The sequence below is a fragment of the Aulonocara sp. 'chitande type north' Nkhata Bay genome, linkage group LG10 (assembly GCF_057382095.1).
Source record: "Aulonocara sp. 'chitande type north' Nkhata Bay isolate Kocher_YH1m ecotype deep benthic linkage group LG10, A_spYH_male_GT1.1, whole genome shotgun sequence".
NCBI lineage: Eukaryota > Metazoa > Chordata > Actinopteri > Cichliformes > Cichlidae > Aulonocara > Aulonocara sp. 'chitande type north' Nkhata Bay.
Genome location: NC_141353.1, coordinates 27,782,791 through 27,795,825, shown reverse-complemented (window position 1 = coordinate 27,795,825; position 13,035 = coordinate 27,782,791). Strand labels below are relative to the sequence as shown.

At 40.5% G+C, this 13,035-nt stretch overlaps 1 protein-coding gene across 1 annotated transcript; it reads right to left on the bottom strand.

Moving 5' to 3' along the window:
• Nucleotides 1–752: 752 nt before the first annotated feature.
• Nucleotides 753–5,491, bottom strand: styxl1 (serine/threonine/tyrosine interacting-like 1). The gene is made up of 8 exons (XM_086307550.1): nt 5,197–5,491; nt 4,423–4,484; nt 4,160–4,259; nt 3,849–3,982; nt 3,159–3,304; nt 2,955–3,052; nt 2,282–2,394; nt 753–2,108 (listed from the first exon to the last, which is right to left on the bottom strand). Exons 1-8 carry the CDS (start codon nt 5,489–5,491, stop codon nt 1,980–1,982), a joined length of 1,077 nt encoding a protein of 358 aa, XP_086163676.1. The 3' UTR covers nt 753–1,979.
• Between the last annotated feature and the right edge of the window lie 7,544 nt (nt 5,492–13,035).

Below are 13,035 nucleotides of genomic sequence, written 5' to 3'. Positions count from 1 at the left end.
TAAATGTCCCATCCGGTTAATCATAGGCTTATAACTAGTTACCCCAATCAGATGTCAGGCTGGCATTTCGGTTTCCCCTATCAGCCAATCAGCTCTAGCATCTTTAGAGCCGCTTTGTCACATCAGGAAATAGTGCCCTGAGTTATATCTTTCAGGCAATACAACAGCTTTTTATCCATCCAAACTAACCAAGCTAATAAGCCGGGTTTGCCACATTACCCTAAACTGTCATCTAATCCTAGCCATGCTAGAAACTACAGAAACACAGATAATTAGGATATATGTTACTACTCAGTTGGGATTTTACAGAGAAGGCATTCTCTCACCAGAAAGGTAAAATCTAGGGTTATAAATTGCCCACCACTTGGCCTGTGGCCTGTATTTTTAGAGGTGACGTTGTGCAACTGCAAATAGGGGAAAGTGTTAACGTCAATAATGTAAGCGCCTCTGGCAGGGCCATTTAAGAACCTAAATCAACAAAACCTTTGTCAATACAAACCAGGTCCTTTAAATTCTGCAAAATACAAAAAAAAGCAAAAAATAAAAAAGGAAGATGTTACCTTCATTTTTTTTTATCCTTGTGTATTGTAAAACTATATCAACACCTGAAATTGAAATCCTTGCTTTTTTAACCTTAAAAATCCATAAAAATGGTGAAAAGGTTATTTGTTTGCATTTAAAGCAGTAATGAATAATGAATGGAGAAATTCATTATTTAGAAAAGTTTATTTAAATACAGTTTTATTAACCATTTTTACTTGAAATTGATCCTTTAAATTACACCCAAAATTTTGTGATGAAAGGGAATGTTTGGAGATTTCATTGCTTTGGATCAAATTTCCACTTAAAGTCACTGGACATTTCAATACTTTCAACGTTTCCAATAAATCTCAGTGTATTTATTTAAACAGTTCAATCCAATATTAAATGAACTAATACTGAATGAACCTAATCTGTATCTTAATTAAAATACAATTCCCCTGTCCCCTCCGTGAATTGCTGCCTTATTTTGGTAGAGGGGTTTTTGTGTCCAAGGGATCCTGGGGGCTATGTTGTCAGGGGGCTTTTGCCCCCCTGGTAGGGTTTACTATGGCAAATTGGTCCTAGGTGAGTGACCAGACAAAGAGCGATTGAAAAACCCCTGTGAGTGTGAAATCTAGGGAACAGTTCACCCTGCCCAGGATAGAGTTACAGGGTTACTGGGGCCCTGCCCTGGAGCCAGCCCCGGTGGTAATGGTAGTGGTGGTAGTGGTACAGCCCAAAGAGGGGACACCACCCACAGGAGGCGCTATGGGGTAGGGTGCAGTGTGTGCAGGGGCGGAGACCCTGACAGAACAATCACCGGGCTACCGAGCAATTGGGATATGGAACGTCACCTCTCTGGTGGTGAAGGAGGCTGAGCTAGTGCGTGAAGTTGAGAGGTACTGGTTAGATATAGTCAGGCTGACCTCAACGCACAGCTTGGGCTCTGGAACCAGTCTCCTGGAGAGGGTCTTGACTCTGTTCCAGTCTGGAGTTTGCTTTGATGAGAGGTGGTGGACTGGGATAGGTATCTTAGTATCCCCCTCCCCTTGCTGCCTGTGCATTGCAGTTGAGGTGGTTTGGGCATCTGACAAGGATTCCTTCTGAGCGCCTCCTGGGTGAGGTGTTCTGGGCATGTCCCACCAGGAGGAGGCCCTGGGGCAGACCCATGACATGCGGGAGAAATTATACCTCTTGGTTGCCCTAGGAACGCTTTTGTGTTCCCCTAGACAAGCTGGCCAAGGAGAGGGAGGTCTGGGCCTGCCTCTCTGCTTAGTCTGCTGCACCCATGACCTCCCCGCAGATAAGCGGAAAAGAATGGATGGATTAAAAACCAAGGTTCTGTGAAGTTACAGACTTGCATGCAGTCAATGTAGGTATATCAGATATTTTAAATGTTGCATGGGCCACATATACAGAATCCAGAGTTCAGATGACTAAAAAAAATTCTTCTTTTGTTAAAAATGTGAGACAAAATCAGTCGTTGTTGTTCCCAAAGTGTGAAGCTCCCAGTTGGACAACTGCTGCAGAAAACCTGTGTTTGGCCTCATGATGGGTTTACATTTGAGCATATGCGTCCAGGCCTCCTGAAAAAGTTAAACCAACATCATTATGCACTGTATTTACTGTACTTTCTATAACTAGGATCAGTTCTTTCTTGGTGCCATTTTGGAAAATATATTGTTTTTCTTGCCATTTGAGGACACAAGAGCCACACTTTGTGCACATATGGCCACTAAACTGAACGAAACAAACTTGCCTTTAGTGTGTATTTGAGGTAATGGATGAGAAATGCAATGGCCACTGCGCTGGCGCGGCTTCTGCCTTGCTTGGAAACTATCAGGACACGAGAGCCCATGTTGATGTGGGAACCTGAAAGCAGGAGATAACAAGAAAGCCCTCTGCAACACCTGTTCTGTGCAACACTTACTACATTTATAGCAACAAAAAACAGAAATTAGAAAAATCTGAAATCACTCATTACAATTTGTGGTGGATGGATTGCATTGCATAATACACATTGCCTCAAATAATAATTTTCTTTTTAAAATACATTCAGTAAGTTAACGTTACACTCTGTGATTTTAAGTTAACGCTATGACTCTGATTCATGATACATGATGCATTTCTTTCAGATGGACAGTCTTGAAGCTGTTGTATTTTTACATATTAATAACAAAATAATCAGAAAACAAAATAATTCAGAATTTGAGTAATATGCAATCAGTTTTTTTTAGTTTGAGATCTTGAAATTTTTACCTGAACTAAGACAGCCAACTGCATTTATATAATTATTTCTGTTCTCCTTCTAGAGTTTGCCCAACTGAAGAAATTCAGACACCTATAATTCACTAGTTTCTGACTTCTATGAATTAAATTATAAAATTCAGATTTTTAAACGTCTTGTTAATGAAAGCAAAGGAACAACTTACTAACAAAATTGCAGATCCTTTCAAAGCTTGAATATAAATCAGACCGCACTGAGTCAGCCACAGGGGTGATAAGCAAGGTATGGATCTCCTTCATGAACCTTGATTTGAAGGAATTTAAAAGAGTAAAACAACAACAACTAATAAGATCTATAAAGCAATATGTTAATTATTCTCTCTAATACTCAATATCCAGCCCAGCCTTACTCGAGAGTGTCACTCTCTGAGATGCTGACGATAGCACCAATTTTCAGGTCTTTGATAAGAGTGAAGTCCATGGATTGCTTCTCATCGCCCATGTACAGCAGTCCTGCTAAGATCTCCACTGGGTAAATCTTAAGGCTTTCCAGCTCCTGAGGTAGCCCACAGATATATACAATCAATTACAACAATTCTCCAAACTGCTTAGACTGGAGCCTATCTCAGCTGTTATGGGGCTAACAGAGTGACAGAAATACTCAATGGTGCCATCCACACTGAAGGCCAATTTATAATCACCGGTTAACATAACATGCATGTCTTTGGACCATGACAGGAAACTGGAGTACTTTGGGAAAAGGGTAAACATCCAGGTTAACCAGTAGGTGGCAAACAGGAAACTTATTGCATGCAAGGTGGCAGTGCAATAATTACCTGACACATTTTATATTTATTAGGCAGAAACTGGAATCAGTTCACTTTAGCTGGATATGTGGGAACACATGAGTAAGAAACTGCCCTGTAGCCGCTAAACACTGGCCTTATGTTACCTTATATTGCAACATATGTAATTTGGCAATTAATTGAATGCTGATGGAAGATTTGTATACCTGGCTCCAGATAAGACAGCCCCCCCATAATCTTAAATTGATGAAAAAAAATGATGGCAGGAATGTTTGTGTTTTAGGAGAGTTCTACCATGATGGTGTTCAGGATTTTCTCAGTCCTCAAAAAAGGGTATTGAGCTGAGAATCTCTGAAAGCCTCCTCTCAATATCTTGACTGGATTGAGGCTAGCCTTAGCGAACACTTGGGCACACGAAGTTGCTCTGCCTGTAATCACAGGGAGAGAGCCACAATAAGCATTGCTTTTAAGGCTGAAATACAGATTTTATTTATTTATTTTTGTTTGTTTGCAGGAAACCAGTTGTTTTCTTTTGGCACAACAATGCAAATAAAATGCATAAAAGTGGACTTGCTCTGAAGAAATCTCTCATTTACCACTCTAACCTTGCTCCTGTAAAGAGCTTGTGTTGTTGTCGTAGACCACCACATGCTCCATACTTTCAACCTCCACAAACTCTGGAAGAAGGAATGTCCCCTCTGAGTCCTGGAAAAAGTCAATTTGAAAGTTTTGGTACAGTCGTGTGCAAAAAGTTTAGAGGAAAGGTTAAAGCCTGACTAAATGTACAGGAGAAATTTGTAGTTTGAGCCCTGGGTTTTTGCACACACACACAGACACATGTCAACTGTGGGCCCAATGATAGCCATACCATTTTAGCATTTTTAGCAGTTATGATGTGACTCCTGTAGTAATCTTTGACTTCATTAGCATCTGGAACAGAGACATACAACACTGAACAAAGTTACAACTAACGGAATCAAGTTTATCTATCAATCAATCAATCAATCAATCAATCAATCAAAACAGATTATTATCAATCTCACAATCTTATTTGGTTTTCATATTTTTAGTGATATCAACTTTTGTATTTGTCAATTATTATCAATTCTTTTCTTTCTCTCTCTTTTTTTTTAGATATATGTAATTTTGCCTATATTTGACAACAGCATAATAAAACTGGAAATTCAGTTTTTTAATGTGCCACCCCAATATTTTTGTTGGCCCCCATATGGCCACCACTATAAAAAAGACTGGAGGCGCCCCTGCTAAAGGGAGCAGGTGAAATAAGAAAATAAATTATATTGCAAAATATAATATTGCATAAAGTTACAAGTAAATCCATTAAGTGTCATGTTTGTGTTTGAACACTTTTTACGTTTTACTCTAAATCAAGCCTGCGGGTTTGTTTTGTTTTTTGCGCTAATGGGCAAGGTTTTGATAAAAGTATAAAATCATCCAGCACAAAATTGGGTATATCTTTTGCAAAGGTGAGACTTTATGCACAAAAAGTTGTGAGAATGAGTCTCCTAAAGAAACAAAAAGCATGTGCTATAGCACTCATACCCATAGACAACACATAGAGTAATTAAGCATAGGACTTATCTAACCAGACAAATGTTGGTACTGGCCGATTTTCTCTTACCAATCAAACACAGGTAGTTGATCTCTGCGAGTCTGGGCACACGTCGGCACTGATTGAGGATATTGTAGAGCTCAAGCGTCTCACACATCACGATTTTAGCCATCACACGGACAGCTGTAACAAGAAAACACTGAACTGGAAAACTACTGTCAGCAAGCGATCCGAAAAGCTTGACTTGCCAGGTAAACGCAGATACAAGTAGCACGTCCGCTTCCGCTTTTTTTGTATGGGTTCTGTTGCTAAGCAACTCAGCGTTATCGCTCATTGGGCGTTGGCGATGATGTAGATTCTGCATTGTAGAACGGTAAGTGACTGCACCTGTGGGAGGGAGAGCCTGAAAGTATTTAAAGGAGCTCAGTGAACAGGCATGTATTGTTCTGGAGTGAGGAAGCTGGTGAGTGTAGCGTGTGCCTCAGCCAAGCAAGCTGCAGCCTATTTTACTTTTAATTTTGGGAGAAGTGTTCTAGTTGCATCCTGATTCCACTGTTTTGGGAATCCATTGAAGCTCTAACCCTTGGGGAAATACTGAACCCAGGAAGAGTTAAGTGGTTTTAATGACTTGGTTATCCGTCTCTGTGTATGTTATTTCTAGAAAAAATTGAGGACTTAAACATCTATTGTAATAGTAGCTTAACAGTATCTTAGCTTCACCAACTAGCTTTTTTAATGATTTCCCAAAGTACAAATGCAAACAGAGTCCATACAAAGGCATTTAGAAAGAGTTTCTCCCTTTAATTTGAAGTTAAGTGTTAGCTAATCTGTTAGCTAATCTTAAAATGTCTATTTCTTGCTTTCACTTAACATCAGTGTGTTGAGAAGTCTTACGAATCCTTCTGCAATATATTTGTTTGGAGTGACGTTTGGAAATCTTTCTAAAACATTTCTGGACTATTAAAATTGAGGGTAAACGTTCATTTACCCTCTGAGCTTGCTAAGTGGCAAATATTGGTGCTGTTTCAACTAACACTGCTGTTAAAATTATAAGGGGCAATTAATAAGAAATTGAGAGGGATTTTTATTCTTTGAGATGTTAACGTGATTCAAAGCAACTTCTATGTTGCTCACCATCCTTCTATATTTCCTAAAAACAATGCTGATCTTAGAAGGCAAAAAAAGCAACCCTACCTAATCTCTGCCTCTTCCCTTAATTTAAGACTTGGTGATTTTAATACCACAGTGATGGCATTGATTGTCTGGTGTGCACAGGCAGGAATTGGAGCTTTCCCTGGTAGGATGAAGGAATGTTTCTCCTTTGGGATTCATTCATAAACTCTTGGTAGTGTTGCAGTGAAAGTGGTCAGAGCAGTTGTCTCGGGGGCACATCCCTAGACTCGAGGGGGTTGCTGTTTATACAGTTGCCTTTCTCACTCTTGTGGTTTTCAGTGCATAAATACCCACTGCAAGTAACTGCATGAAGACTAGGGTTGAGATTAGTAAGTTTCTTGGTAAGCAGTCAGTGGGAGAGCTCTAATTAAATTGCACATCATGGATCACTGCTGTTCTCTAAGGCTAGCTTTGTTTAACCTGCATTTGAACAGAATACTTTATTAATAATGTGGTGATAGTTACAATAAGAAGAGTGAAAGAAATCTCCATCCCGGGTCATCCGTGGATCGGGTTTTCCTCCGAGGCGTGGGCACCTATAAGCAGAGTTTTGTCTTTACCCTATAAGATTCAAAATTATTCAAAGTAACACTCAGGTATGCCGTTCAGCAGGTTAGTTACGACGTCGGGAGTAGCTTGGGAGAACAAGGAAACACAGACTGCTTCAGGTTGCCTTCCCAAACCAACTCAAAGGTTTATTCATCATATAACAGTTTATATAGAGGAAAAAGGTTCGTGTGTCAGCAGATTCTCAGTTCAAACTGGTACAAACCAAATAAGGAAGCGTCTTCCTGCCCTCTGAGCAAAGAAGTATCCTTTGTATAGTTTATCAGTTCAGCTACAATTTATGATTATCCCAGCGAAATACACTCCTAGACATAGAATACAGAGTTCTTTCATTAGTGAATTCTGAAACAAACCACCTGGCCTTTAACAAACCCTTTTCTAAGAGATAAAGAAGGGATGATGGGAGTAAGGAAGTGATCTCTGTGGTATTTTCGACCTTGAGGTACCAGCCTGTGATTCTTACACATTAATTCTTGGGTCACAGAGAAAGGGAAAAAAAACTAGTAAATGGGCCTTATTGAGTAACAGTTTTCCTGTATAATATCACTATAAAACAATATCCTGTAAATGCTACCATGGTATCAAAATATCACAACAGTTCTCTCCTTTTATCATAAAATGATAACATAGTATAAAGACAGAATGTAATAACATAATCTAAAGACAAATCATAAACGTAAAACAAATCATAAATGTAACTGGTCCTTCGAGCAAGCTTAATATCAAAAATTCTGAGAGCGTATACATGGTATCACACAACAGACAATAATCATCAAAAACAAAATAATGCCTGCTGCAGCGGTTACAAAGGCTACAATTAGTTCCTTCCATTTTCCAAACGTGTCCTGTAGCCACTTGTCTAGCCACTGACCGTGACCTGCATTGGCTCTTAGTTCTATCTGCAATGCTTCAAGTCTATTCATAGCTTGTGTGAATGAACCGTTAGGGGCGGTATTATTGGGAATGAAAGTACAGCATACATTTCTAAACATCGCGCAAACACCTCCCTTCTCAGCTAACAGCATGTCTAAGGCCATTCTATTTTGCATGGTCATTAAAGAGGTAGCAGACATCTGTTCTCCTAGGGCTTTAAGGGCCGTATTGGTCAGATTGGTATGTCTTTGCTGATGGTAATAAACATAATTGATCCAGGCTACATTTTTGTTTACCTGTATCCACGGTAGTATTGAGGCAAACCCTGCTGATATTTCTCCTTGTGCCTTTAATTCCTTTGGTATCCCGCGTGGAACTCCTATAGCATCTATGTAAACGTTATGTGAGTAAGTGGAGCGTTTTGTACGTCTGCTGGATACAGGCAGATCAGAGGTTTGTTGTATTAGTAGTTCTTGGGCTAAAGTTACTAGACCACAGGTACCGGTCCAATTAACAGGTAAGGCTAATCTGAGAGTATTATTGCACAACCAATAACCGTTAGGGATTGCTCTAGTTAGGCGTGTGTGTTTTTGTGTGTGTGTGTGTGTTCGAGAGGGCTCGGAGTCAACTGTAAAGTGTCTTTAAGGAGAGCATTATCTCCGCCGATTTTTCTCTAGTCCCTCAGTGAGGGGGAAACCGGATATGGGGTATTTTACTATAACCTGTTCTGGATTACCCTTTGAACAGACATAACAGTTACTGTTTCCTAAATCACGAGCAGCTGTTCTAGCATTTTCATACCAGGAGTTAACTCCTGCTCTAGGGGGCGCATAAAATGGTTTATTAGTGGCGTCTATGTTGCCATTTACTGATTGTGAGGAGCGTATTAAGGTCTCGCAAAATGAGGTATTGTCAGCAAAATATGACCTGCAGAAATGTGTACATGGTTGCAGTCTACAATACAAAATAGAAAAGAGAAATCCTAAGGTTAATGCGATAGATATGATAAATAACCTAAATATATAAGAATGTATAAGAAAAACAGTTCTTCAGTTGTCTCCTGGCCTGGTCCCAGGTTCGAGAGACATAGAATAAACGTCGTATGATGACAATGGGCATTTCATTTTCTCCATTATCAGGATGGAATGAATATTTTAATAATCCCTACAATTTTTTATTTTTTTTTATAAACTAAAGAATCAAATTATAAGCATGCATGCAAATCAAAACACTGATCCAAAGACTTGCCCACTAAGGTGATATTAGTATTTATTTTTGTTAAGTTTGAAAATGTGTGAAACCTATGGAAGTCAAACAACAGCCTCTAGCTCAGCTGGCAGGGATAGGTGAAGGGAAAGGCTTACATTCAATACAAGTCCACTTGTTCACTTATGACTCTCAAAAGGTTGATTCTGTTCATCTGGACGGGTGTTCTCAGTGAGAGAAATGTTTCTTCACTCATATAAGTGACTCCTTTAGTCTCAGCTGACTGAAGGCTTCCCCAACCTTATAAACAGTACATTTGCACAACTAGCCCACTAAATGAACAATGGGCTGAGAGGTCAACTCCTTGATCATTAACATGCAAACTGTCATGACATTGATCAAATACCATTGATCAGTGGCCATGAGTAGCATGAGAGTTAAAATGGCTGCAACCACAGCATTGTAAGATGTTGACAGATGTACCCTTAGGCACCCTCCTCGATTCAAAGATGGTCTTTCCCTTTTCACATAAGTGACCCAGGGTGATATATAAAACTGTTTTGGGGGGTTTTGTTTTTGCAATTTTTATTTTATTTTTTTCTGATAGTTTCCAACATAATGGCCACCTCCACTGAAAGACACTTTCCATCCTCAGCCTGTATCACCACCAAATCAAGACAGGATGAGCTTTACTCAAACTCATAAACTTCAGTGATGAATCAGAGTAGTAGTAACTGGTGTTGCTGACTTGCCTTGTTTTCCCAGGAAAATCTTGTTTTTTGGAATGTGTTTTATGGCCACCTACAAGAAACAAACAGGATTTTGGTTAGCGCTTCAGAATGATATAGTTTGCATTCTGTTCATGAAAAACATGTAACGATCCTTACCGGTAAATTGTCTGCTTTATGATAGCCAGCAAACACTGATCCAAACCCTCCTTCACCAAGTTGATGCTCCTGGATGTATCTGGCTTCAAATTCAGCTGAACGGACACAATCAAGAACCAATTTGGTTTCATAACGTGTGAGAAAGGACTATGGTAATATGGTACCAGTGTTACCTGAACTCTAACACAAGGGAATATCTAAGATTAAGTATTTAATGAGTGTTAAATTAAGCACACAATGTGGTTTGAGGGATTCAGAATTTCAAGCATACCTCTGCCAGTGTTCACCGAGGATGAAGTTGGATCATTCTCCTTGTAGTCCAAAGGCCCCTCGCCAACTCCCCTGCTTGTCACAGACTCTGACAGCCTTGTCCTTTTGCTGAAGGCCTGTTCAGAACTGGCCTTCCTTTTGGTTGCCTTGCAGAGCCTGCAGTGCCATTTTGTTTGTTGAAATAAAGGCAGACTACAGATGGCCCTGAATTTATAGTGACCTGTAGCCATTGTCTGCATTGCAGACACTGCATATAGCAGCAGTAATGACACCTGGTTATGTCATTTGGAGTTCATCAAATTTAATATTGAATCTAAGTGTGACATTGCCAAACGATGTTGGACTCTCTAGTGGTGTGGGGTTTTTTTTTTTTTTTTTTGTTTTTTGGGGGGGGGGGGGGTCCCCTCCCAAATTAGACCAGGAGTGACATGTTTAGTTGAATGTTCTCATATTGCAGTCTGAGTGGTGTCTAAAAAGACATGGCCTTTATAGATTGGGGAACCTAGTCTTATTAGGAGAGATGACATCCTACTTTGGATGGAGCAGCTCTCATTTCTAGAAATCTGGACAGTTTATTCATGCTGAAATGGTGGTGCAAGAGAGGCATGCTGGGCTGTTTCGAAGGTTGTCAACTCTTCGGTTTTAGCAGGACATCCTGTATAATGAGCAAAATTGGTTTGTCCCTTTACTTTACCTTAAATGTCCCATACTGACAGTTACCTGCAATGTCACTTTCTGACAACAGATGGCACTCTGATAAATTCTAAATGTGATTTGACCACAGTTGTATCAGGAGTGCTTGTGTCCAGTCATAGCCGTAAGTGATGGTGGTGTGTCAAAGTTGAGACTTTAAACTGTTACAAATGACTTGACCTAAAATCTGACAAATTGGTCAATCGTATCTCTCCAAGAATTCAAGTAATTTGGAACTAGAATCTCTTCTATCAAAGTACCTGCTGCACTCAGTTCCACAATGGCTCTACCCATAAGGGCAGCAGAGAGGGAAATTGGTAAAATACCAGTTAATGCATCATGCTATGGAAGCTGCACAAAACTGCTCAGACAATGTCAATCAGCAAGACATGTGGAACATAGGTGTAAAAAGCACAGATATGGGTTGTTGTTGGTTTTTTATTTTTGTTGTTTTTCCTTCAGTAGTTTCTCCTTACACAAGCAATGAAGACAAATAGGCCAGTATGAAACCTGTGCAAGGCAAACAGAAAGCAGAGTCTAATTGGGGTGGAGGTATCAATAGAAATCTACTGAAGTTTACACGACTAAGTCGGATGATTTCTTATTTTTGTGTCTTTAGGTTAGGCTATGATTGACACTGGAGCTGCTCCATCAGGAGACCGTCAAATATCAAGAAGTCCTGCTGCTCCTGAAAGGGAAGAAAGGCAGTTTGTACAGATGTCTTTAATCACTACAGCCTTATCAGTTGTATTCAATTCATGCAGTACCTCTTCAGATTGAGATGAGTGATTGTGTCAAACCATCAATTTTGTAGAGATTTTCAAACAGTGCCACCTTCATTTAGAATAAACCTTTATTATCCCATGAATGTTACATAGCTCTTATAGCAAGAGGAATATAGACCTAAGCAACTGAAAGTCATATGCATAAATAAGTGTTCAGATATGTACACACGGGGGGGGGGGTGTAGGAATACTGGTGAAATATACAGTGTACAAACAAGATGCAATGAGTAGCAGCAATTAAACCGATGATGAGTAACCATGTTAAACTGTTATAGAGTCTAACAGCTGCTGGCAAGAATGACCTGCGGTAGTGCTCCTTCCTTCACTGTGGGTTCACTGCTGAACGAGCTGCTCAGTGCTCATGCAGGGGATGGGAGGTGTTGTCCATGATGGATATTAGCTTAGTTTCCCCAGTCCCCCTCTGCCATTCCAACGACCACAGCATTTAATAATACAAAAAAAGGCAGATGCCACGACAGTGTCATAAAACGTCCCTAGAAGTCCTGTTCACCTCAAAGGATGTCAGCCGCCGTAGCAGGTGAAGACTACTTAAACCCTTTTTGTAAAGAGCATTTGTATTCATGGAGCAATCTAGTTTGTTATTGAGGTGAGCACCCAGGTATTTGTACTCCCCCACAGTTTCAATGTCCAAACCCCGGATGTTCACTGGTGTAATAGGGGGTGACTTCTTGCTGGAGTCAATCACCAGCTCTTTTGTCTTGCTGGCTTAATGCCAATATGGTTCTGTTCACACCAGCTGAGAACGTCATTAATGACTCCCTGTATTCCACTTAGTTTCCCTTTGACACCCGACCCACAATGGCGGTGTCGTCAGAGAACTTCTGGAGATGGTAAGTGTCTGTGTTATAACCGAAGTCCGCAGTGAAGAGAAAAGGGGCAAGTACTGTTCCTTGTGGGACCCCTGTGTAACAGACTACCACCTCAGACACGCAGTCCCACATACTGGGGTCTACTAGTAAGGTAGTTAACAATCCATGTGGACAACAGATGGTCCACTCTCACTCCCTGCAGCTTCCCACTTAGCACTGCGGGCTGGATTGTGTTGAAGGCACTGGAGAAATCAAAAACATGACTCTTACATCAGGTGTCTTCATTAGGTGTGAAGTCAGGGCAACGGGTCTGAAGTGATTCGGTTCCTTTGTGTACCTTGTCTTTGGAACTTGCACCATGCAGGAGGTTTTCCATAGCCTGAGGACCCTCACCAGACTGAGGTTGTGGAGACTTGTGAAGAGCTTTGGATGGGGGAGGGAAGGGCTTCTGAGTCAAACCTGTTAAAGAACTGGTGCAATCTATTAGCCCAAACCTGATCTCCAGACTCTGGGCCTTCTCTGCTCGCTGTACTCCATCTGGTGATTGTATTCAGTCCTCTGCACACTGTAGCAGAACCAGTGCTGCAGGTGAATGGAATGTACCCATTTTACCTGATGGTCACA